Source organism: Bombyx mandarina, chromosome 15 (genome assembly GCF_030267445.1).
Source record: "Bombyx mandarina strain Sakado chromosome 15, ASM3026744v2".
Classification (NCBI taxonomy): domain Eukaryota; kingdom Metazoa; phylum Arthropoda; class Insecta; order Lepidoptera; family Bombycidae; genus Bombyx; species Bombyx mandarina.
In genome coordinates, this window is record NC_143221.1 from 10592357 (window position 1) to 10618652 (window position 26296).

The 26296-nt window shown below is 35.4% G+C and overlaps 1 protein-coding gene across 7 annotated transcripts; it reads left to right on the forward strand.

Annotated features, from left to right (window-relative positions):
* The first annotated feature begins 1726 nt into the window (after positions 1 to 1726).
* Esyt2 (extended synaptotagmin-like protein 2) lies at positions 1727 to 26129 on the forward strand. Of its 7 annotated transcripts, none has more exons than XM_089732995.1 (24): positions 1727 to 1934; positions 2470 to 2571; positions 6571 to 6768; positions 7494 to 7535; positions 7662 to 7802; positions 8334 to 8410; positions 9625 to 9691; positions 12203 to 12348; positions 12478 to 12598; positions 13587 to 13650; positions 14118 to 14224; positions 15371 to 15456; positions 18661 to 18709; positions 18889 to 18978; positions 19061 to 19147; positions 19350 to 19508; positions 20100 to 20252; positions 20518 to 20704; positions 21561 to 21659; positions 22733 to 22808; positions 23323 to 23415; positions 24470 to 24566; positions 24983 to 25123; positions 25270 to 26129. In XM_089732995.1, the coding sequence occupies exons 2-24, from the start codon at positions 2485 to 2487 to the stop codon at positions 25354 to 25356; spliced, it is 2454 nt and encodes an 817-aa protein (XP_089589121.1). In that variant the 5' UTR covers positions 1727 to 1934; positions 2470 to 2484; the 3' UTR covers positions 25357 to 26129. The 7 variants fall into 7 exon arrangements, with proteins under 7 accessions (XP_089589121.1, XP_089589118.1, XP_089589120.1 ...); XM_089732992.1 differs by lacking the exon at positions 15371 to 15456 and adding an exon at positions 16305 to 16399 and having other exon boundaries at positions 1732 to 1934; XM_089732994.1 differs by having other exon boundaries at positions 1787 to 2027.
* Positions 26130 to 26296: the final 167 nt, after the last annotated feature.

Genomic DNA, 26296 nt, shown 5'->3' on the forward strand with positions numbered 1-26296 from the left:
TTACAACGGCTGCCCCACCCTTCAAACCCTAATTAGGGATGGTCTGTAACAGGTGAAATTAGAGACCTGTTCCACCTGTTCCTGTTCCAATGAAAGAGCAGTTCCAGTAGCCTGTTTCAATAAAACAGCCTGTTCCAATATAACAGCCTGTTGTGTTGCAACAGGATTAATAATGTTTTAAGTAGAATATATTCCACATAAAGGAACAGTCATACATATAAAATGGTTTTAATACATTTTTTGAAATGAAAACAATCCTTCATGCTTTCTCAGGCTTAGGACTGACAACTTTATTTATTAATATTAATGATATCGCACCTTCGGTAAGACAAGGGCCGAAGTGCTAAAATTTCTGAAAATGAGTTAAATATGCCAAAGTGCCTTAAAAACTAATTTCTACCTGTAGGAACAAAGACATTCAATAGATTCAGTTTATTTTCGCCAGATGGCAAAAGTGTATTTGTACCATTCGTTCGTTTTTTGAATGATATTGGCGCGACAAAATCTTATTGGTCATTTGCGGCATCGCCCGCGCGATTATTGGTTATGTACTGGACCACAAGGGTCATTAAGGTAAATATGCCCTTTTTTGTTTTATATTTTGGAAAGACATGGTCACATTTAGTGTACATAATATGCCTAATTTGAGAGCACATATTTGACAGAAAAAATAAATGTCTTCCGCATTTACTTGGCATTCCACAAAGGAATATGTGGCATTTTATAGATTTAATGTAAACCTTTTAGAAGTAAATTTTATGTTATTTTTTATTTTAGTTTTATTTTATCATTGATAAAGATTTTCCTAAGAAAAAGTAGAATAAGGATGTAGAAAATAAGTAGTATTTTCATTTAATAAGTCATTTCAATATAATGTGTAACTTTGGTCGCAACTGCACATTTGTTTAAATGTTGGTGGGATAATGGCATAATTGTAGGCATACATTAATATTTCATTAAATAATTAGTATAAATAAATAAATAACTCAGTCTTTCAAATTACATATTTATATTCACATGTTTAAGGTATATTTTTGCTATAAATACAATACTATTTTTCGTTAATATGGGCAGAAAACACAATTTAAATCTATAAAAATCTTAAAACGTCTCTCCTGAACATTTTTAAAATTAGCACTTCGGCCCTTGTCTTACCGAAGGTGCGATATGTGAAATTAAATTTTGCCAAAATGTGCATGCATGTTAATGTTATTGCTATCTTTTTCTATTTCTGTACATGAAAAGCGAAAAGAGAGAGAGAATACACTTTATTTCACACCAGCACAATTTACATTCAAAAAAAGTCAAAAAGCATATATGTACAATAGGCGATCTTATCGCTAAAAGCGATATCTTCCAGACAACCGTATAATTTACAGAAATTCTGTAAAATATAAAAATATAGCAGGTATGTTGCGGTGTACCATAGACAATACATTATTATAGAAAATATATACATATAATAAACAGATATATACCGTTTACATATAATAATAATATAGCCTTTTATTCATATCTCTTAAGTACAATTAATTTTTAAACTTATGTATACGAATATACATACTTACATACAATACATACTAATGACCAAAAAAGAGCTTGTTCTAAACTGTTTCCTTTCTGGCTGTTTGATTTGTAACCGAACAACGCAGCTTATGGAATATTGTGGAACAACTGTTTCGGTCTATAGACAACAGTTCCAAGTCTTTTCAAACGCACCTGTTCCGTTTGACTGTTCCGATAAATACGCCTCACCCCTAATACTAATATCTAATACCGAATGAATTGAATATGAGTTTTAACTCGTCAAAACATTGAAAGGTCCGAATTTTAATCAATTTACTGAATTTACAAGCTATCAAAATCGTGTCTACCGTGCTTTGTATTACGAATTACGAGAAAATATTATCAACGGAATGTAATGTTTAAAATTGGTTAGTTTGATATTAAAACAATTTTCTTATTTGTTCAGAATACGTTTTATTCGCGAAAACACCTGCAACGCCGCAGTAGTTTAGTGCAGCATGGTATGTGTTTCAAATATTTATTTCGAACCATTTCTGGAATATGGATAACTGTAACAGTAGTCTAAAAATAAAAGTGATATCATTCGTCTTCTTGTTTTACCTTACTCTGTTTGAATTAGCTTTAGATAAAGTATAAATGTAGATAATAAAATAATGCTTTACGTGCCGGTTATATTGTACATTGTACATTGCAAAAATTGTTAGCTTATCATATTTAGTTCCGTTGGTTCTTCAGCACTCCGGTGTAGTTGTATTTTAACATGTAATAAGTCTGCCTGATTAATTTAGTGCTTCTGAAGTACCAAGTACATTAGTGCATATTCAATCATCTAAAAATAGCTTGCAATATTTAATTTTCTTTTTTATAATATAATTTTTTTTTTAAATCTTCAACTAAATTCTCAAATATTTAACTTTCTGGTTTGTAAATTACTTTTTCTAGGCCAGTAATAATAACATGGCAGGTGCAAGCAAAACTGCCTTACCACCAGGCAGTGATGATAGCAACAGTGTTTTTTCAATGATTTACACATTTCTCAAAAAGGTAAGTTTTATAAATCTTCATATAGTTTATGCAATGATAGTCAAACTGTTTGGCAAATGTTAATTATGTGCATGTATCATATAACTTTCATTCAAACCACATATCACATTCTTATTCATATTAGAAATGTGATAATGATGTATTATAATACATATTTGATTAAGGTAGCATTGATAGTGTTTTTTTTTTATATCTTATTGCTCCATTGCTAATATTATTAAAGGCAAACTGTAGAGTGACCATAAATCTACCAGTCACTGTAAATCAATGTGGTTATTTTGGACTAAATTTTGCTAGAATTTTATTAGGTGTACTTATTCATCTCAGTACTATTTTTGCATAAAGTTTTCACACTATGAACATATTTTATAAATTAAAGATACTAGCAAAGAAATTGCAAGGCAATAAACCATATTCGATGCGCAAAAAAAATATATTTCTAGGTCTATTAAAATTATTTCAATCCTAGAGCTAGATTCGTTAAAATTTTTTTTTTTTCAGGTATTTCAACTTTAAATTAGTCTACTGTAAAGTTCACACATTGTTGCTTAGTCACGTTTGCCTTTTAAGTGTCGATATGTACTTAAAGCAGGGTAGTTTTTAATTATCATTCATTTGTTTTTGATTATTTATATAATCATCTTTGTTAAACAATAAACAAAAGTAATAAGTGTTCTGCATTCGACTGGTGCAGGCTAGAATTTTCCCCAGTTTTTCAAGTACTATTTAAGAGAAAAAAAATTACAAACAGACCCTCATGATGAGTAATCTCTTAATTACATAAAACATGATAGGTACTTAAAATAACATTCAGTGACTAAGGTTAAGGTTACATACTCACACTTAATATTTTACTGCAGTGCATTGTACTAATAGAGTTTTATGAGTCATGTGTGACCTCCAAATAAGTGACCTGAAAAATAAGATTGGTTTATTCTTTTATTTGTGCTTTAGTCTTTAATTCCAATATTTTATGTTAATACTTTGTTACTCTGCATGTTTTTTTTTCTATGTCCTCAACATCAAGGCTTATGCATCTTTTATATTTTTTTCCCTACCTATTTGCTGGTAGACTTTTCTAGCTACGCCAGGGCGGGTAGGTGAGCTCATGGGTTCAACCTGAGAGAGTTTGTTAAGACTAACCCTAACAAGTCCAGCGCTTCGCAGAATCTACCACTGCCATCTTTTGTAATAGATATAGCCAATGAGAGATCTTCTAATCTGACATAAATTATGATTATCCACATAAATTATCCCTTGTTTCAATTCTTTTATGTTTACTAAAATAATTAAACCATTCTGAAAAGTCATTAGTACTAAGATTTAGTTGTGCCCCTTATGGAAGTGGCCACTAGATAGCACCCCACATTTAGCTTCTTTTAGAGCTAGTTCAAATAATTAGCAGCTTGTTAACAATTTTTAAAAATTATCTCCCTTCTGACAGTGGCTCTCAAACTAATTTAATTTTAATAATTTATAAAATAATTAAATAAAATTGATTTTACAAAATTCTTGTGTTTCGAAAAGTATGAAGTCTTAAAAACGTTTTCGTGTGCCTTTTCACCATTCTATTCCTTGACTGAAAGCCCTGAGACTTATTTATAGTTGTAAAGCTGATTTCACAGATATTGCCCCGATTCAAAAGCGTAGCCAGACTCTATAACCGGTATTCATAGAATAAAAATCGATTATATCTGAGCATGATTAGTAAATCCGGTGTTTTTGGTATCGTCTTTGTGGAAGTACCGACGCACGCAGTACTCGTATTATGACAGTTGTACCAACAATTATGAGGAGTCTTTGAAAAGGGAACCTAGTCTTTCACACTATTATGTATCTCTGTTGGATTGTAAGTAATTTTCTTCAATCCCTTTTGCAACACTATAATACCAATTGAGAGCTAGATCCGATAACTCAAGTTTGATGGGGTAATTAATAAGCTTCAGGGACCACTTCATATCATGTAACAAATTAATTGTCAGCGCAATAGATTTCTAATATATAGTTTGCCCAAGAGTTATGTCAAGATTTTATTTATTAAATAAGGTGGTTATAAAGTACAGTACAATCGTTGTGACTAAAAGGACAAAGTATTGGAATCTTTAGAAAAAGTGAAATGAAAACAACGAATATATTAAACCTAAACAGGTTCGTCGTACTTTATTTCGGAGTCGTTAACTACTGCATGATTTTTGAGCACAAGGTTAACTGGAATGCGTAGCGCACTACCTAACATTCGTATTCAATGACGTAAGCGTTCCTATCAGGCAGTAACTACATCATGATGTAGGCAACTAACGAACGATTCATTGCATGTTAATTTAAAAAAAGTGACATCATGCACGCTAAATGTATTCCTATAGGACAGGAAATACCCAATGTCGGGTAGGCCACGTAATCTAATAGTTTGCCTGAACTTTTTTTGTTGTCATCCCTGATGTCAATAATAATAATAACCGGGGCACAGGTCAAGTCTATATCATAATATGCAATAGCCGTATGTATATACTAGTTTGGAGTCTTCATTGACACGCAGAAACCCGTGATTAATATTAAAATTTCTTCATTCGCTAAAGTTAATAATATATTAAACAGAATATAAGATATAAGAAGTCAAGTGAGTTAACACCATTACCCTTGGCTGAAACTTCTCATGTACACACTGTTCAATTATTTACATTTCTTGAATGGGTGAACCAGCTCACAGTCAACCTGGTTTTAAGTGGTTACCTGGACCCATTGATATCAACAACGTAAATGCCACGGTCAAGTCTCAGTACTATAGTACAACGGCTACGCCAGCCTTCGAATTGTAATGCATTACTACGCTATGCTACGCGGCAGAAATAGGCAGGGTAATGGTAACTACCCGTGCAGGTCCACAAGATAGGGCATCTTGTGAACCCACACAGGTAGGGCGAGCACCACAAGTATTACTGAAACTATAATTTTTGCAGATTTCCATGATTAGTACAAGAGGTTATTCCTTCATTGTAGAAGTCATTCGTAAACATGTTTTAGACGTGTACGTATTTCATTATAAAAAGTAGTGCCTGCCTTCGGGATTCCAACAACGGCGTTTTTTTTCCTGCCTAATAGTTGGTAGCCTAAGTGGCTATTCCAACCTCGCGCGGACTGGTAGGTGAGCTCACGGGCTCAACCTGAGAGAATTGCTAACGTTAGCCCTAGTGAAAGCAGTGCTTCGCTGAATCTACTACCGGGTCGGATTCGCGACCCATTGCGAAGATCGGTGCATCGTCTCCGATACGAATGCACCGGGCGTCTTATTTATCGGACCACGACATCTTCTAAATATATGAAACATGACTGTTTCATCTGTGCATCATGCACTAAATATATCTGTGCATACTTTACATACAGTGCCTCGGTACAGTATATGCATAATACACACTGTACCGATACACATATTTAGAACAATTAACATATTTATCAAACAATTATCACTGTTTAAATAGAACCACTGATAACTAGCTATTAATGCGCTTCATCTACTTCTATTATTACCTACGTAATGTTTTTTTGGGGATTACGATTTTTTTTTTCATATCTTTATTTAAGGAGATTATTCACCTAGTGAATATGTCACTCCATTGTGCAACAAAGGAGAGTAACAAAAAAATATATAAAAAAATAAAGGAAACTGGTATCGTCTCTGAAGGCCCACCAACACTATTTTATAAAGTGACTTAGCCATTTCGGATTCCGGAACGGCTAATACGTAATTTACACCTCCAACTTGTCGAAAATCTGTATATTTTGAAAAGAATTGTTGTCTCAAATCATCATCCCGCGCTCACTCCATCATAATGTGAAAAGCATCTTCCACTACATCACAAACTGAACACTTGGGATCAGGAGCCTTCCCCATTAAATGAGCAAATTGAGTGGCATTTGCCCGGAACGAAGTCTGAAAACAGTCACTAGGGTAGTTCTATTAAGGTTACAGATTACGATTTTAAGAATAATTTAATTTCGCAGGTGTCGATTGTAGGAGCTGTGTACTTAGTAGGTTATATGCAATGGAGCGTTGCGTGGCTTATTGGGCCCGTTATATTGTCGGTGATGCGCGATCAATGGCGCAAGGAGAACGAATACAAACGCAACATCGCAAAGGTCGCTGCACTGTCTTCTGAAAAAGATGTGATACTAGCGAGACTTGACGACTTGCCTTCATGGGTGCGTTCTATTCAAACAAGAGACTTTCATTCTTCTTCATTTTTATTTATTTGTATTTAATCGTATGTAAGTCTATCTTATATTGTATTGAAGTGAAAACTTCTTTAGAATCGTTGTGATTTCAAACCGGATGCAACGGAAAAAACGACAGGTAAGAGACACAAATACAAAAATGTGTAGGATGAAGCCAGCAAAGAATGAGACAGAAATATACATACTATTTAATACAGCGCCATCTGTGAGATTTTTTAATACTAACGTGTGTATGAAAGCTCTTGTAATGAATTTTAATTTAGGATTATACGTGAAATTAAAATATCAATTCACAGAGGGCGCTACCTTACAATTATTTACTAATGACAAAATTTTACATATACTTAAGACGTTTAGGATAATTGTATTTTAATTTTGGAAGGTTTCACTTCTACCACGTGTGAATTGCACACATTTTGTTTTTTTATTTTTCACATGTGTATATAAGTATATATTTTTATGTAAGTTTATTAAGATATAACACAGTCGAGTTTGCTTATTCCTCTCCCTGCAAGATTGCCTAGAAGAGATCGCTTTCAGCGATAAGGCCGCCAATTTATGTCACCGTCTATTAATTTTTTTATATGCTTATTCTGTACATGTGCTGTAAATAAAGAGTTATATTATTATTATTATTAATGTATATTTATCTCTTGAATGCAACAAATAAAATACGTTGTATTGTTCAATAGGTATTCTTCCCGGACGTGGAACGAGCAGAATGGTTGAACAGGGTAAATACAATAATGTAAGCTTACCACTCGAGATTAAGGTGCACACATTCAATTATTCAATCAAAGAAATTGCTGCCTTTAGTTACAATTCTAATAACTCGCTCCTAACTGATAAATCTATGGCAGATACTCCTACAAGTCTGGCCGAATGTGAACAACTACGCAAAGACTTTATTGAAGGACCTGATCGAACCGGCTGTCGCGGAGAGCCTGGCCAATTATAAACTCAGCGGATTTAAATTTGAACGTATGATTCTCGGTACCATTGTGAGTATATTGGATATGGCGATTGACGTTCCGTCTTAAGTAAACATAAAAACGATCAAGATTAATTAATTTGATGAAAATTAATTTTGCGTTTCCACGACGTGACAACAGTCTCGTTATTTTATGAGAATTTAGTAAATACATTTACTATCAATAACGACTGATAGAAGGACTTATCTTATTAAATAGATATTACAATGCTATTTGGACTTCAACCTCATGTATCAAAGGAAGTGGTTATTTTATTACGTCACGGCGGCCCAAGATATTGTTTGTTCATTATTTCGTTTGACTGCTTAAAGACGTGTGAACTAATTCAAAGTTTATCTGCTGTTAAGTGTCTACTAGAACCTATAGACAATAAAATGTGAACGCACAATATATCCCGATTGCGAAAATAAAACATTTTAATGGCACGACAATTTACAAATAAAATTGCAACTAAAGTAGAAAGTTACTTTAATGTGATCATTAATAAAACAGTTTTATAGGTGTAATAAAGTTTAATCTCGTTAATATTATTGTTCTCAGGCGCCGCGGGTTGGTGGCGTCAAGGTTTATGATAAGAATCTCTCGAGGAATGAAATCATCATGGACATAGACTTATTGTAAGTCTCTGTAATGTTTTTTTTTTATTGCTTAGATGGGTGGACGAGCTCACAGTCCACCTGGTGTTATGTGGTTGCTGGAGCCCATAGACATCTACAATGTAAATGCGCTACCCACCTTGAGATAAAAGTTCTAAAGTCTCAGTATAGTTACAATGACTGCCCTGCCCTTCAAACCGAAACGCATTACTGCTTCACGGCAGAAATACCTACCCGCGCGGATTCACAAGAGGTCCTACCAACAGTAAGTATCCTACATTAGTTTTTTATTCTAGATAGCTAAAAGTCTCGACTTATCGAAGAGATTAGGTAGTGGTTCAAGGTACGTTATCTATTTTCGGAGCACCCACATAACGCCAGATGGGTAATGAGATCTCCCAACTAGAGCACTAAATAAACTCAGTGCAATAACATTTAAAGTAGACTGGATGATTTTATTCACCAAATACACAATCTATGAACAGTAATGCGGGAGCTGTTTGGAATCATTGCATTTACTATTGTTTTAAATATGGGCAGCTGCTATCAGTCACTCATTAGATGAAAGTTATGCGCGTTGGCGTTTGTAAGCTAAGGATGCGAGGTGATTAGAATACAATACACAGTTGCACATCAACAATCAACCCAATAAAAATAATTGTTCAAGGGAATGGTAGAGTTAAATTAAAACAATTTAACAAACACATTTTTCGTGAGATCGCTTACTGAATAAGCCTGTCTTCATTAGCAAATAAAAAAAAAAATTCGATGGTGAGGTGACCAAGAAATTGTTTTGTTGAGGATTATGGCGAACAAATCTAATATTAAGTTTTTTAAGTTGCAAGACTTGAAACTCGAACTATGTAGTTCTTACAATTTAGTTATTCTAATTAAGTTCGTATAGACGAACTTAATTAGAATAACTAAATTGTCGTCGAAGAAAAACGTCGCTCACAATAGTGTGAGCGACGTTACTAATTAACAGTCGGCTGAATGACACGCCAGGTCTCGGCGGGTCGCGATTCCAATGAGGTCTTAGAAGCACTCCCAAAGCAGCTGTCCTTAAGCTATTACCCCCAATGGCGTTTGGACAGTTGTTAGCAAACTACTCTTCTAATTGAACCTTCTAGTTCGCTCATTCATCCGGCTTTTGAGACAAGGTCCCTGAACCAACCGCAATCAATCCATCCAAAAAAGCCAATTAATACTACAATATATAATTTAACTTGTTACAGCTACGCCGGCGATTGCGACATCTCATTCGTACTTCAACGCATTCGCGGAGGAATCAAAGATCTCCAAGTGAGTTTGGTCGCATTTAATCTTTTTTCAGAAGACCGAAATGACTTATACCTAAACATCATTCATCATTATCCTGCCCTTCTCCCAGTTACCTGGGGTCGGCGCAACATGTTTTCTCCTTCCATACTCTTCTATCATATACCATTTCTTCGCTCTCTCCCTTTTTACCCATATCGTCTTACACGCATTCCATCCATTTCTTCTTAGGTCTACCTCTTTCTCTATATCCGTCCACATTCATAGTTAACATTTTCTTACCAACCTCATTTTCATCTCGTCTCATCACATGTCCATACCATCCCAAACGCGCACCTCTCAGCTTCTCTGTCACAGGTGCCACTTTCAGACTTCCTCTAATATATTCATTCCGTATTCTATCCATTCTTGTTACTCCACACATCCATCGCAACATTCGCATCTCTGCTGCATGCAATCGCCTTTCATCACTTATACCTAAACGTTTATCGTAAATTAATGTACTAGTGTTCGTGTAAATGTAATTAAACGTGCATCGAACTCGCGAACGTTGCTTCGCTGTTCAGAAGTTTATTTTTGTTCCGATTTATAAGTTTTGGGATAACGACGAAGGAAATATTTTCCATCGAGCGAGTGATATTGTTCGGTAGACCGATGGCCCGAATGTTTTTTTTTTCTCCTACCTATGCTGATAGCCTTGAGATGCTATTTCAGCTTCGCCCTAACATGAAGGTGAGTTCACGGGGCTCAAACCGGAGTATTGCTAACACTGGCCCTAGCAAGAACAGTGCTTCGCAGAATCTACCACCGGATCGGAAACGCGACCCACTGAAAAGATCCGGCGAGAAACTTAGTGGGCTCTGTCTGTGGGCTAATTCGCTCGTCGAACCCTTCGTCGCAAGCGACGGGTTCGACGAGGGCGGTGACCGGTGCCTGTGGTACCTAAGATCACCGTTAATGGATCGGGAGGATCCGTAATGACTTGTTTTGGGCGACGTCGACTATTTACCATTCAAGACATTCCATACCATTCAAACACAAGACCTGAGAGCAGTATATAAATAAAAATTACTTATGAATACTCGCTATGACTTTTGGCAACCGATAAAGTGCGCGCTTTTAAAACCGAAACATCGGAGATCTCGGTTCGAGTAGGTAACACAAATCGCTTTTGTAAGTCGTGTGTACGTAACGTAAAATAGGCGTGCCATCAACTAGCAACTTGTTAGCTATTTGTGTATTAATGGGAAAGCCAATTACAAAATAGTATATTTTGTTTTATCTTTAGTCTTCGTCTCCCTGGGCTCAAGTGTTATTAGTATAAACATAACAATGAGTTAGTTTCAAAGATTAAAAAGTCGACTTCATTGAAGTTAAAATTAAAACGCGGAATTTGTTTCATTAATAATGACCTACAATTTCCCCGTAGTAACATATCGATAGAAGAAAGTTATTTATTTACTACACCAATTTCAAAGTTATATAGAATATGGGATCGTGTCATAAAGCAACAAATTAAAGAAAGTACAAAAATTTCAGATGTAAATTAGATACTGAAATTTTTAAATTAAACTTGTTTTTTTTTCACGTAACACAGTCAGCTTCAAACAACGTATACAAAAAGTGTCACGGTAGACTGCTCTTTGGATCTGTCCTTGGCGTTTCGTGTGTTTATAAAGGATGAAATTTCTGCATTTTTAAACTTGAAAATGTATTTTTTCCTTAAACCAACCGAAAAAATAAACTATATATTATGTATACTAAATATATATATATATATATATATATATATATATATATATATATATATATATATATATAACTATAAACGTGTGGGGGTGGGGGCTTTTTCGACATATATCTTCCACTGAGCGGATATATTGTTGTTCGGAACTTGTATAACTTCAAGCTTATCTTGAAAATGACGTAAGATTCAGGCATCTCTTGAATATCTTGCGTTCTATGATGGCCACAACGTGAAAAATCACTTTTACGCAGTTTTATTACAGTTCATAGCTTCTTAACCTATAAACCAGTAAACATATGAGGGCTATATGAAAAAATAAGCAGTATTGGGGTTCGTCGTACCCTTCTTCTTCTTCTTATCAGCCCATGGACGTCCACTGCTGGACATAGGCGTCCCCAAGCCTCGCCACAAAGACCAGTTCTGCGCTGCCTGCATCTAGCGGATCCCCGCGAACCTCAATAGATCGTTGTCCCATCTTGTCGTAACCCAATACATAGCAAAACATTGAAGACACGTATCATTGAAGACTATTTTATTTTCATATTATTTTTTATTAAAAATTAAACTTAAAAACACTTATTTACTGAATCTCGTTGTAATCATCATCATCTTGCACATTTACTTGGAATTGGCGTATCGTTATCAAGGTTCAACATATCTGGTACATTGACCTATTTTAATCATAATTAAAATGCAAATACAAATTGTCATTTTATTTAAATACATCCTGGCTGATGACCGACATAATCTATTTAAATTCAACTTCTATTTTGTGTTTATATTTTCAGATTCATGGCATGGTACGTGTTGTAATGAAACCTTTGATCTCTAAAATACCGTTAGTCGGAGGACTACAGATCTTCTTTTTGAACAACCCCTCAATCGACTTCAATCTCGTTGGCGCAGCTGACATACTAGATATGCCAGGCTTTAGGTAACTGTAACTGTTGTAAATTAGAATCAAAAATATCTAAATCCAAATGCTATGCTCTGAATGTTTTCAAATAAAAGATCACAATTCTCTGTTTTAAATAGATTAAGTTAGTTTCAATTAATTTTTTAGTGACATCCTTCGTCGATGCATCGTGGAGCAAGTGTCCAAAATGATGGTGCTGCCTAACAAGCTTTCGATCAAACTAAGCGATGAGATTCCAACGGTTGATCTGCGCATGCCTGAGCCGGAGGTAAATATAAACTTTAAAACAACGATGGTACTGCCATGAAATCGAATTTTGTTTCCGAAAAATTTTTTAATAGATACATAGGGGTTTTTTTTTGGAGTAAGAGGGTTCCGTATTTTTTTTACAATATTAAGCGTTTTGTTTTTGAAACCAAATTGATTATTGTGCCGTTTTAATAGAATATTTCAGACTGAAATAGCTTTTCGTGACATAGTAATGTACCAAATAAAATAACATCTCTGTCCCAACTTACAGTAACTGTAATGCGTGAATGCCTCGCAGCAGAAAGGATAGAGTTTGGGGCTAACCGTACTCGCGTACGAGTATGAGAACTCCAGCATCATGTCATTTATTCTTTTATCCTATTTCCAAACACCCTGTATATCTTATCTGTATGCTATTAACTTACGTTGGCAGCCTTATAGCCTCTAACCCAGGGGCTCCCAAACTTTTTTGTCTACTGCTCACTTGAGAATAAATTATTTTTAGCGCCCCCCTTTTTTCACCTACTTAAAAACCACTATAGCGAGAGCTTAGTCGGTGTCTAAAGGTTCTTCCTTGATGAAATTACAAATCGTCTCCCAAGCCTCTACACAACGCCCCCATTTTTTTAGCCCCCCCTTTAGGACTGTAGCGCCCACAAGGGGGCGTTATCGCCCACTTTGAGAAAGGCTGCTCTAACCCGATATAAGGTTGAAGATATTTATAAATTCTGAACACTAATAAGAAATACTGAAGTAAAAGCCCAGTTTTGAACCAGCACTTGATGTGAAACATGTAGGTAACGAGTTTTAGGTCACTTGAGACATTCGGTGTAAATTCGTTCTTCAGTTTCTGTTTTAAACGAGGCTTAAAAACAACAGTGCGATAGTCCTGGGTGTGTCCCTGGCAATACTGAAAAGTTCATATGAGCGTCGGTGAATACTCATCGCCCAGAGACCGTATGCTCATTTATCTTCGAAAGTAAAATAAATCCATTTAATGTTTCCAGGGTGTACTTCGCATACATTTGGTTCAAGCTCAGAATCTCATGAAGAAAGATGTTTCTATGCTAGGTAAGGGTCAAATGTACTCATTAGAATCCCATAATAACTGTCTAACTACATAAATACACCTAGTATATACAGAAAAGCTGCCAAAGTTAGAGACTCGCAGGAACAATTTTGCAATGAGTAGGCTGAGAACATTGAGCCCGAACATTGAGCATTGAGGCCGTTGTAACTATACTTGAGACTTTTGAACTTATATCTCAGGGTGGGTGGCGTATTTGCGTTTTGGATGTCTATGGGCTCCAGTAGCCACTTACCACCAGGTGGGCTGTGAACTCGTCCACCCAACTAAACAAAAAAAAGAACAGTCTTCAAATAGGACATAACGTTCAGAAATGGTGATACCGACTTTAAAGAAGAAGGTTACTAAAGTGGACTCATCTAACTATGTTTGGCAATGATACAAAACATAATATATACGTGCTCGTTTTAGAACGTATCAAATTGACAACGAAATTTTGTTTTGTTTACAGGAAAAGGCAAGTCAGATCCGTATGCAGTTATAACTGTGGGCGCCCAGCAATGGAAAACGAAGCACATTGATAACAACGTGAACCCGCGATGGGACTTCTGGTGTGAGGTGAGGATGACATTACAATTTTGTATAGATTACATTGCACTGACACTTTTAATATTCAACAACAGTTGATGACGAAGAGTTGAATGAACTCTCATATTGTAACGCTGTAAGTCCGTGCCGTCTGATTTACAACTATCTCGAAGAAAACGTATCGTTTATGTAACTACTAACTTAATTGGTATTTAGTTTTAAAAATAGGCTTATTGATCGTAGTTAAGGAATCCTTTGCCTAATAATATTTGTCGATCAGACTTTTTTTTTAAATTAAGCTTTTAGTTCGTTAATTATTTTACACTTGGCTTGATACAGCGCACCTAATTTTTTGATTTCATTAAATTTGATTACGAGTAGTTTGTTTTGGGATATATCATTGGTGAGTTGAATTTGTTTTAATTATAAAGTATTTGTTGATTTGTAAAGTTGTATGTCGTTCGTACGAAAAGGTGAATTGGAATGAGATCCTCTTTTAAAATATACCATACTCAACAACGAAACTGCATTTGAAGACACAAGTATGAGTTCCAATTATCAGCATGTTGTTCCACATAGCATGTTCGCCATTTCGGTTGCAATCAATTCGTTCATACCACGTACAACTTCAAGCTTATTGGAAATAAGTTTGACGCTAAGCTTGAATAAGCGTGGACGCCTAATAACGTGTCTCCATGATTTGAAGACGAAAAACGTTTTCTGCGCTTATTTCATATTATTGATTACATAAGCAGTATGAGCATGTTTTCTTTTAACAAAATTAAGTTTCAACTCGAAATATATTTTTGTTGGAAGTTGTTCTTCAGTTTTCACGTTCATTATCAATGATCAAAATAATAAAGCCTATGTTGTCATGATTGGTTCGTTTTAAGTCTGCAAATCACTATGAATGTGACTGGCCAATAAACTAAATTCAAAATTTATCACATAGGTACGAGCTACTTATGTGTATATAATATATTAATACAGCGTTTCACAATATACCTACATTTAACAAAAATTTGGCTTGATTTTATTGGAAATGAACATGCTTTTTTTGGTCCCGTCCGTTTCATGTTAAATGCCAACAAGGGACTTTAGTAAGTACGTAGATGTAAATAAGATTTTGTTTTCCTTACGTATGTGAACCTCGGATCGTGCGCGTTTCACACAAAGGCGCGTATAATGCAATCCCTCGGTCAGATGTTGGATATAGAGGTGTTCGACAAGGACGAAGGCAACGACGACGACAAGCTCGGCAAGTAAGTGGACCGGTCGCGGAGTGTAGGGACGGTGGGGGGCCGCGGACGCGCCGACGACGCGGACGGTACGAACGCTTTGCGCATGCCTCGCTGCTACAGACGCACTCTGGTTTAAGGGCGCACGTCTGAGAATTACAATGTACGTCGCGTGCTCTAACACTACCGTCAATCAGCCCGCTGAGTTTCTCGCCGGATCTTCTCAGCGGGTCGCGATTCCGATCCGGTACTAGATTCATTCGCGAAGCAGCTGCTCTTGAGTTGTTAAGTCTTCTTCGGAGGCGCTCGGGCAGCTGTTAGCAAATCCCACCCCTCCTGGCTGGTCCTTTGCTCGCCCACCTGTCCTGGTGAAACTGGAAAGGCCTCCGGGCAACCAGTAATCCTTCAATAATAAAAAATACGTTGTAATTCGATGACTTAACCCATCACTAGCATAGCGGTAATGACTCGGACGAAATTGGAGTATAGAATTAGATTTTGTTTATATATGCATGTTCAACATCTCTAGCCGTATTCATCCCTGATTTCGTCTCATTTGCTTTGTTTATCATAATGTAGATGTGTTTGTAATTAAGCTACAAATGAAGGTAAGTTACGTTTTTTATTTGTATTATTATAATTCCTAGTCTTAACCAATAATAACTATACATTTCTTTCTTTTCAATCTTCTTTATTTATGGATCAATAATATTATATATAGTAATATTGTTGAGATATTTGTAAAAGAAAAGATATAAATTGGCGTAAGTGGGGTTTTATTATTTCTAAAACTGCACAAATAAAAGATTACACCCCTAAAACGGATAGTGGCAAGGTAACTAATGTTTTGAAATTGTGATGTTTGTCCTAAGGCGATAATAAGTTCAAAGAAGAGTCAATCGCTGCAGTGTGAGCTGTGGGACTGGGACCCTGGGATGGGCATTCAGAACGATGATTACCTCGGCAGGTCCGTCTCAGCCGCTAAATGTGCTTCCTCGCACTAGCGACATCCAGCGTACTTTTGTTTATTTTTCAGTGGTTTCATTGTTTTGGTTCTTATTATCACTGTTTTAGATAAATTTATCGTATTTATTAAATTGCTTTTCAAACTTACTTGATGATAAGAATCACGTTTTTTTTAAATATTTCTTTGGTTTAACATGAATGTTGAATGGGTTTTGTACCATATTTCCGTGAGTGATATTGCTGGTTTATTCAAATGTTTATTTACGGTGTCGCGCCTTTTCAAATTTTTTACTATTGTTAGTGCTGTTATAAATATAATATCTACGACGCAGTATATAAATACACTAACACATATCAAAAGGGTATAAATAATATTTTTAACAAAGAATACACAATTATGTAAATACACTGAACTAAAACATGATAATAACGCATTAACTTTTGTCTATGTGTCGTATGGTTATAACAATGTGTGTGTATGTGTGTGTAATATGGTGGGTTGTGACAGTCAGTACTTCGACGCAGCACTACCGTCGCTGTAATCAAGATATACGACTGGGACAGAGCTGGGAGAGACGAAAATCTGGGCAGGTCGGTCGTGGACCATACAGCACTACCAACAGCTGTTGTATATACCACTGTATACTAGTAGTACTGTGATCGTTGCAAGTCGTACATGGAATGTCCACCGCAGCACTATAGCTTAAGATCGTCACTCTCCGCTTTGTGTTAACACCAAAGCCACTCGAAAGTTCTATTCTATATTCGTTCATACCCTTTATTTTGTCTTGATGCTCTTGAAAATAATAACTCACTTAGTATAAACTCATAAATTCATCTAGCCCTTACCACACTAAATACGATCGGCATAATGCGTTTCGATGTTGTAGTTTAATTTGGCTCATACTTCACGACCGATAGCGCCCTCTGTTTGACATCAATCCTCGAAAAATAAACCTTATTGGCAAGTCAGGCGGGAGTGGGAGGGTTAAGATGTAATGCAATTTCAGTTCTATCCATACAGATTTATTTTCTTGTTACCTCAAACATTTTACACCGTAAAATCCATATCAACAACTGCCATGTTTTTATATTTTTTAAGAATAAGGAAATTGGTAGGGTTGTGAAAATTGGCAATTACAATACCTGTATTTTCAGTCTATATTGCATTAGTCCTTTCCAGGTTTCTTCTGGTAAGTCTAAGAAGGAGACAGAAACGGATTTTTTGTATATAATATCATATGTGTTATACATTCTAAACAATTCTTGGAGCTATGCTTGGTTTGTCATTGCGAGACCAAATACGTGATGAAATCATTCGGGCGAAAACCAAGGTGATTGATATAGCTCACAGAGTCAGTAAGCTGAAGTGGCAGTGGGCTGGTCACATATGTCGCAGAACCGATAACCGTTGGGGTAGACGTGTTCTGGAGTGGAGACCACGAACCGGCAAACGTAGTGTAAGACGCCCTCCTGCTAGATGGAGCGACGACCTGCGCAAGGCAACTGGCAGTAACTGGATGCGTAGAACCGAAGATCGGGTTCAGTGGCGAGCTTTGGGGGAAACCTATGTCCAGCAGTGGATTGCCGTTGACTGATGATGATGGTGATTGTTTCCCATTCAGTTAGAACAGGATTGTCCAGCCTATATCTCTAGGCAATAGGCAATATCTTATGGGCAAATAAACATGTCATTGGCGAACATTTTTAATTGTAGTTTTATTAAAACAATTGCTTTAATTATAATTTTAATTCCCTCTTCATGGCGATAGAAATTTTTATGACGCGTTCTACCTGATACATAACTCGGTTTTTCAATTTATTTTAAAAAGAAGATGACTTAACATCGGCAACATATAACGCAAATTTTCATTTTTACATTGTTTTAAATCTTGAAAGATATATTCTTTGGAGCAGAGCCATATACAGTAGTCCACCTTCTTGTTCTATCGGAGGCAGCATGCTTCATTTCACTCGACTCACACGAAAAAAAGTAATGAGGTTAATGTTTTTTTGCCTTCTAAAATTCAGACATTAATAAAATTCAAAAGGTAACTAAAATACTAACACTAACACATAGATTACATAGTAATCGAGCTTTTGGCTTTTGAATTAGAAAAAAAAACGGCGCAGCTAAGATTACATCGTCATGAAATGTATTCGATATTTGGCGAACATAATAACACATTCATAAGCACAATTCAAACTAACCGACCTAATATACAGCCAAATTAGAAAATTTATATCTTTTATTATTTACAGGTGTTCATTGGACATATCTCAAGTTGTTCGATTTGGCCGCTTGGACACTGTAAGTGTATAGAGAATGAGGGTGTAAAAAATAGGATATTTTAATTTTAGAGTTATATTTAAAAAAAAATATACATATATATTATTAATTACCATCAAATTATAGATAAACATCTAAAACAGACTCTCAAATAAATCTATAGTCGTGATTTTGATTCAATTTCCTTTGTGTACTCGCAGTGGCAGACCTTGCAACAAGCGAAGCACGGTAAGGTGCAACTGAGATTATCTTGGCATCGTTTATCCACGGATGTGACTGAATTAAGTCGTGTAAGTTTTCAATAGTGATCTATATTCTTGATAATATATATCATTAGTTCATATAAATAATAATATTAATGCTTTATCTTAGGCACTGACGGAAACTCTCCTTATAAAGACGGGAGATTTGAGCTCAGCAGTACTCTCTGTTTACATAGACTCGTGTAAGAAGCTACCGGTAAGTTGTGAATCGAAAAATAATACTTCATAAAAATTATAAGGCAATTCTTAGATTATCCCAAAAATATTTTATTCACTGTTTAGTTCTAATTGTTTCTTATTTTCTCTCCAAAAAAAGGACAAAAGAAAAAGAATAATAAAATAAATAATTAACTTATTTAATTATCCGTTAGTGTTAATCATGTGTTGTTTAATTTTAGAACGCCCGTGTGCAATCCCGTCCGGATCCTTACCTGATGGTGACGGTTGGCAAAAAAACCGAAAACACCGCCGTGCAACTGCGAACCGACGATCCCGTGTATGAGATCGGATATTCTTTCCTCGTCCAGAACCCTGAAATCGACACGCTTGACGTCAAGGTATGTACAAGAAAATGTAGTACAAGTAAAATAAAATAAATTATGTGCTTAGTGGTCCCTGACTATGTCATGGGTTCCGGATGTAATTCATTTTGTAGCGGCATCTATCGGAGCATAATGTGAACCTGCCAAAAATACATCACCTTTAAGATAGGCGCTGTAGAACGTGTAACTGACCGTCTGGTCGCTGACAGTTTTAAGTTATTAATGCAAAAATTTGAAGCATTTATACTCTGAAAGTGACTACTTGCTAGCTTTGAATGGCTTAATTTCACGAGTCTTGCTCGCGCCAACGATCTTCGTAAAACTATTTTATTAAAATAAAAAATAACTTCTTTACATGTACAAAGAAACATATTTCTCCTGCTTGCGTTCTTAAATCACTCAGCCTATTATAATAAAATTTGGTACAGTTGTTGTTGGCAATTTAGAAGATTTATTTGATGTGCAACCATTAGTGCGCATGTAAATACAATAAATGGATGTGTTGTCCATGGTCACAGCAGAACATGACCGGACTTCACTACATTCTAATAAATCTAAGAACTTATGATTTTTTATTGATTATTTAATAACAACTTTACTTTGCAGGTTCTCGACCAGAAAACTGGAAGCCAACTCGGTCAATTGTTCTATAGCATCTCTGCTTTGCTTAAAGAAAAAGATCTGACGATGCTGACTCAGCCGCTGATGTTGCAGAAATCTGGGCCCGAGTCCAAAATCATACTGTCCTTACAATTGAGGGTATGTATTTTATTCCACACATTAAAATAAAACACTGCTGACTTGCAAGGGAAGTAAAATTTTAACATATAAAAAATCTAGCATTATATAAGTTAGATTAAAACCACCACTCTTGGCCAGCTTCTTAATCACCAATTAAATATTAACAAATCAAATTTCCATCGAAACTAGAGATCAATTATTGTTATTATCAGCAGTTGACCACGTATAACTGAGGTCCGGACGTTGTCCACCTGCAAATGCTAGTCAAAAAATTCTCCCTCAGATTCTCAAAGAAGCCATAAAAGAGGTCGATATTGACGAAGAGAGCTTGGAAGCGGCGGTCGCGGAGCCGAGCCCCCCCACCCCGAGCCCCTCCGTGTCGTCAGCGGCCACCGACACCACGGACGGCGGCGCCTCGCACCCGCGCCCGCAGTCCGCCGCGCCCGCCGACCCGCTGCCTGCACAACCTGGTACTATTTACTTTACTTCCATAAAATTATCAGTTTTTTTTTTCTACTTAAGCTGATAGCCTTGAGAGGCTATATCAGCGTCGCCTTAACTAGTAGGTGAGTTCACGGGGCTCAAACCTGACGACGTTGCTAACACGAACCCTAGCAAGAGCCGTGCTTCGCAGAATCTACCACCGGATCGGAAACGCGACCCACTGAGAAGATCCGGCGAGAAACTCAGTGGGCTAAATAATCAGGATTTCCTATAACCAAAAACAACATTGTTATTTATTCCTTGGTAGACCGTCACTTTTTATTTATTTATTTTTTTGCTTAGTTGGGTGGACGTGCTCACAGCCCACCTGGTGTTAAGTGGTTACAGGAGCCCATAGACATCTACAACGAAAATGCCGCTACCCACCTTGAAATATGAGTTCTAAGGTCTGAGTATAGTTACAACTAGTCACTTCACATAAAATGAACTGATTTACATTTTACACTAATAATGCAGACTTCAAATAAGACGTTTTATAACTTATTATACGATAGTACTCGATAGTGATTTATGTAATGTAAGAAAATAGATGCGAAAAATATAAATAATGATTTTAAATGTAACAAAAAATCAAATTTTTTATACTTTAATTTAATTACTTCTGTGTATTATGTATATAAATAGATTAAATTTTGTAATAAAATAAAATAATTAAAAAAAATACGGTGCCTTCGTAAAACATATAGTATGTATATATTTAGAACTTGTATCATCTATGAGAAAATTATTTTTTATATATTGTATACTAGACCAACCTGGTTATTAGAACAGTTTTTACCTCCACTGATTAGTTGTTTTATGTAATGACGTTTCGTTTTATAGCTTCATCAGGTGATACTGAATTAAAGAATATTGAAGATTCTGTACAAGACGACGCCTCACAGAGATCCGTGCCAGAGGAAATAATTGATAAAGAAGTCGGTGAGTCATAATATGAATCAAGATATCAATTAGATATTGATGGAATGAATGGACCTACATATCTTAGGGTCTAATAATAACTTAAAATATAGAGATATAAATCTCATTATGCTCAAAAAAAATATTAATAATATTAATATACCTTCAAAGATACACTTTAATATCAAAACTTAAAATATTCATGGTCATGATGATCTTGGCCTGGACCTAATTTCTTAACCGAGCCTACTCATCTGAGTACATCACAGAAATAATATCTTGATTTGTTTCTGTGGAGTACATACTAATATTATTGCATTATCATTGGTATTTCATACGTGTGTTTGAAGTTGGTGAAAATTGCGTTGATAGATTCCTTTACATAGATGAGCTTACGTCAGCGGTCGGGGAACCGGGGTAAATTGGCCCAAATGGGATAAAATGAAATTTTGGGGGGTAAAAATGAAACATTTGTGAGTAAAAAGTATATATTTAAGTGAAACTTCTTTAGAATCGTTGTGATTTCAAACTCGATGAAACGAAACGAAAAAATAATTTTTTTTTCAAAATTATCATGGGTACTATAATATGAAAGATGCTAAAAAGAAGTGATTTCGTTTTTTTTTGTTCTTCGCCATGAGGTAATTAATACCAACTTACACAAAAATATTTTGGGGTAATAATTAAAAAAGTTCCCTGACCGCTGGCTTACGTGATCCCGGCGGTGATGATAACCTGATACAGGAAGGGTGTCGCTTCTGTCGGTCAAAAAAATGATATCGCCTTTGCCTTCATTGAGGGTTTAAGAAATATGAAACTTTTCTTTAGGTGATTAGCGCTTATTAAATAAATATTCTTCGTTTTTCGAATATGCTAAGGTTTTAATTGATTCTTTTTACCTTGGAAACGGCTTATTATACAGTGCTAAAATTCTAATACTATTTAAAATTCATATAATATGTAGTATAATATGTTAACCTATCAAAGGCTTCAGAAATACTTAAGGTCCAGTGAAAAGCTATTAATAAAAGTTTAAAATTATACATTAAGTAATGCTACAGTAGCTGACAGCGCTATTTTATACTTTTTTACAGATTCTCCTCAAGAGAACCAACCTCCATCTGGACGCGACTCTCCAAAACTCATCCACAGGACTTCGTCATTAACTACGTTAGTATTTTGTAAATTTTCGATATCTATTCCAGTTATCAACTTAGCTAGTAACGTTACATATCATTCCTCTTATCCTAATATTTTTGGATTAATATTATGGACGATTTTTTTTTGTGTATTCAATATTATTCACAATATATATGTTTTACACATTTTCTCTCAGTAAAGGCTTCGTCAAACAGAACGCGTAATTAGCGCACGTCAGAGCGCTACGCTATGACGCCGAGATGTGTTGGACTACTACGGTAACAAACCGTCAAACAGAGCGCCATCGCTATAGCGCTCATAGCGCTGGCGCTCTGTTTGACAGTATGATACCGTAGTAGTACAACACATCCCGGCGTCATAGCGCGGCCTTAGTTTAGCGCTCTGACGCGCGCTAAGTACGCGTTCTGTTTGACGAAGGCTTAATATCAGTTTCGTAATTTGCAAAGTATGAATTTAATTTTAATATTTAACAAAATCGCACTATACGCCTAGATCGAAATTTCAACAATATATTCTCTTGCAGTTCCGCTGGGGAAGCCGGTCTGGGCCGCATATTACTCTCTCTACGCTATAGTATGCAGAATCAAACATTATATATTGTTGTTCACAAGATAATGTGAGTATCTTTTTTTAAATATTATACTTTACTATCATACTTTACAACATAGTGTATTATCAGTTATTAAGTTGATTCCACTTGTTTAACTGAAGCAGAGTGTCAGGATACGTGTGCTAAGCCAAGTCTAAATGCAATGTAAGCAACTTGATTTTGTTTTCTATGTGTATTTCCTAAATACGTATATATTATATTAGACAAACCTAACATCGATTTTTTCTAGAGGGTAACGATAACCTGGTCTCGAGGGAAAGGTACTCTTATGACGAGCCAGGCAAGAAAGTCAGCTTTGTACATCAGTAGTTTTCGAGTACCGAGCATTTTATTGACAAAACTAATGGCAGTGCCTAAAAAAAAAAAAAAACTTTTTTTTTTGCTTAGATGGATGGACGAGTTTACAGCCCACCTGATGTTAAGTGGTTACTGGAGACCATAGACATCTACAACGTAAATGCGCCACCCACCTCGAGATATAAGTTCTAAGGTCTCAGTATAGTTACAACGGCTACTCCACCCTTCGAACCGAAACGCATTACTGCTTCACGGCGAAAATAGGCGGGGTGGTGGTACCAACCCGTGCGGACTCCCAAGAGGTCCTACCACCAGTGATTACGCAAATTATAATTTTGCGGGTTTGATTTTTATTACACGATGTTATTCCTTCACCGTGGAAGTCAATCGTGAACATTTGTTAAGTACGTATTTCATTAAAAAAATTGGTACCCGCCTGCGGGATTCGAACACCGGTGCATCGCTTCAACAAGAATGCACCGGACGTCTTATCTTTTAGGCCACGACGACTTCAAAAAAATTATATACATTCATACATCAAATTATATACATATAATATGGTATTATTCACTATCGGAGCCCTTAAACACATCTACAACGTAAATGCCGCCATCCATCTTGAGACATGAGTTTTTAAGGTCTCACTATTAACAGCTCTTTTAATTTAATATTTAGAACGTTAAGACGATTATGTAAATACACTCGTAAATATAATAATAAAGAAAAACTATATCGCCCACTAATTGACATTTTTATATTTTAGGAATATTCCGCTGAAAGATCCTACAAATGTGCCCGATCCGTACGTTAAATTGTATCTACTGCCGGGTAGAACTAAAGATTCAAAACGCAAGACAGTGGTGAGTTAAAGGAAAATATGATAACTTTTTTTATATTTTCATTTACACTAATGAAATTAATATTTTATATTGTTATTCATCATTTTTATTTTTGAGTGTTAAAATTCTGCTGTGGAAGGACGCGGGAACCCACCACTAGTAATTTTCCCAAGAAAACCTTTACGTATGAATGAGCTCTAATAAGTGAATGGAGGAACATAGTCCTAACAAAAGTGCTCAGTAAAGGTCACGACCCTCAGAACTGAGGAAGAACTGAATACATTACTTTATGCTATTCAGTACTTTCAAAGATTGTCTCAAGCGCACCAATAAATTTTAGCTTTAGGTTAATGAATGTTTATATTTACTTTAGAAAATTCAAATCTATTCATTTTACGACATGTACTGTTATATATACCATTGTGCTCTTAATTCAGGTGGTAAAAGACAGCTGTATGCCGGAATATGACGAACAATTCGAATGGGTGATTCCATTAGCTGAGCTTCACTCCAGGCAAGTCGAAGTCACTGTTGCCACCCACAAGGGATTCCTGGCTGGCAGTCCGGTCATTGGACAGGTAAAGAATTCTTACTTATTTTATCATCAGCGTGGTTATATAATGAAAAATAAATTTGTTTATTTATTATTTTAAATTTTATTTATATATTAATTTAAATAAATTTATTTCTTTTCCCAGTATCTAAATGCATTCAATTGTTTCAGGTTGTAGTCCATCTAAATCAGTACGATTTCCGTGAAGCTAAAACCCTGTGGTTCGATCTTATGCCTGAAACATCCCCTAGAGACTAAGAGATGCAATTTCGATGTTTGATGTACTTATGAATCTATTAAATATTAATAACACTACACGAATATAATGTAATAAGTACTATTGTAACTTCAACTGGGATCTGACGTGCAAATCAATTTCTATATATTGATCTGAATATGTTATAACTTTAATGGCTTTAAACGATTCACTCATAAAACTCTCAAACGCTATGTAATAAAAGAAAGAAAATTGGGTCATTATGCCATGTAAAAAAAAAATTGTGGGCTTATGGCCCAATCGTAAGTTTATAATAATAATTATAAAACATGCTTTGCCATATCTAACTAGCCTGCAAGCTTATAAAGCTTTTTAAAAATTCAAGTAATGGAAGCATAATGATTACAATCACGTAATATTATGATAATTGTCACAACCAACCCAGAATCCATTTACTGTTTGTTAAAAGTGAAAAAAAATTAAATTTAATAAAACCACAAAAATAACTAATTATGATAAATTTTATGTTCCCGCATTCAAACTTCATATTATGAATTTGTAGAATTTTATTGTCTGTGTTACTATTACGTATTTTGTCATTGTTAAAGCATTAAAATGTTTAAGATTTGTTAAAAATTCAGTAAATATGGTAACTGCGCTTTTTTTATTTAATCAACATAAAAGTAAAATAAGCAAAAAATCTGATAAAAATACTAGTTGTATGAGCGTTATTATTTCTTGTGCATTTATTATTTTGCTATATACTTTATACGCTTTAAATGTTTACTATAATAAAGAGTATATGTTAAAAAAATGTTTTTACTTTAAATATGTTTCTGAATTGTTACATATTATGTAATTTTATAGTCCCAAGATCCCAGGGCCACCAGACGTCACGTATTTTCTAACTAAGAACGCATGCCTACCTGCTAGCTTGCTTAGGCAGCCAATTTTCAGGTATCAGGTAATCAAGGTACATAA

Coding starts and splice junctions, on each gene's coding strand:
- Esyt2 (XM_089732996.1), top strand. CDS start 2,068: ATGGATAACTGTAACAGTAGTCTAAAAATAAAAGTGATATCATTCGTC. Junction 18,979..19,060: donor ATGTGACTGAATTAAGTCGT/GTAAGTTTTCAA, acceptor GCTTTATCTTAG/GCACTGACGGAAACTCTCCT. Junction 24,567..24,982: donor ATTCAAAACGCAAGACAGTG/GTGAGTTAAAGG, acceptor CTCTTAATTCAG/GTGGTAAAAGACAGCTGTAT.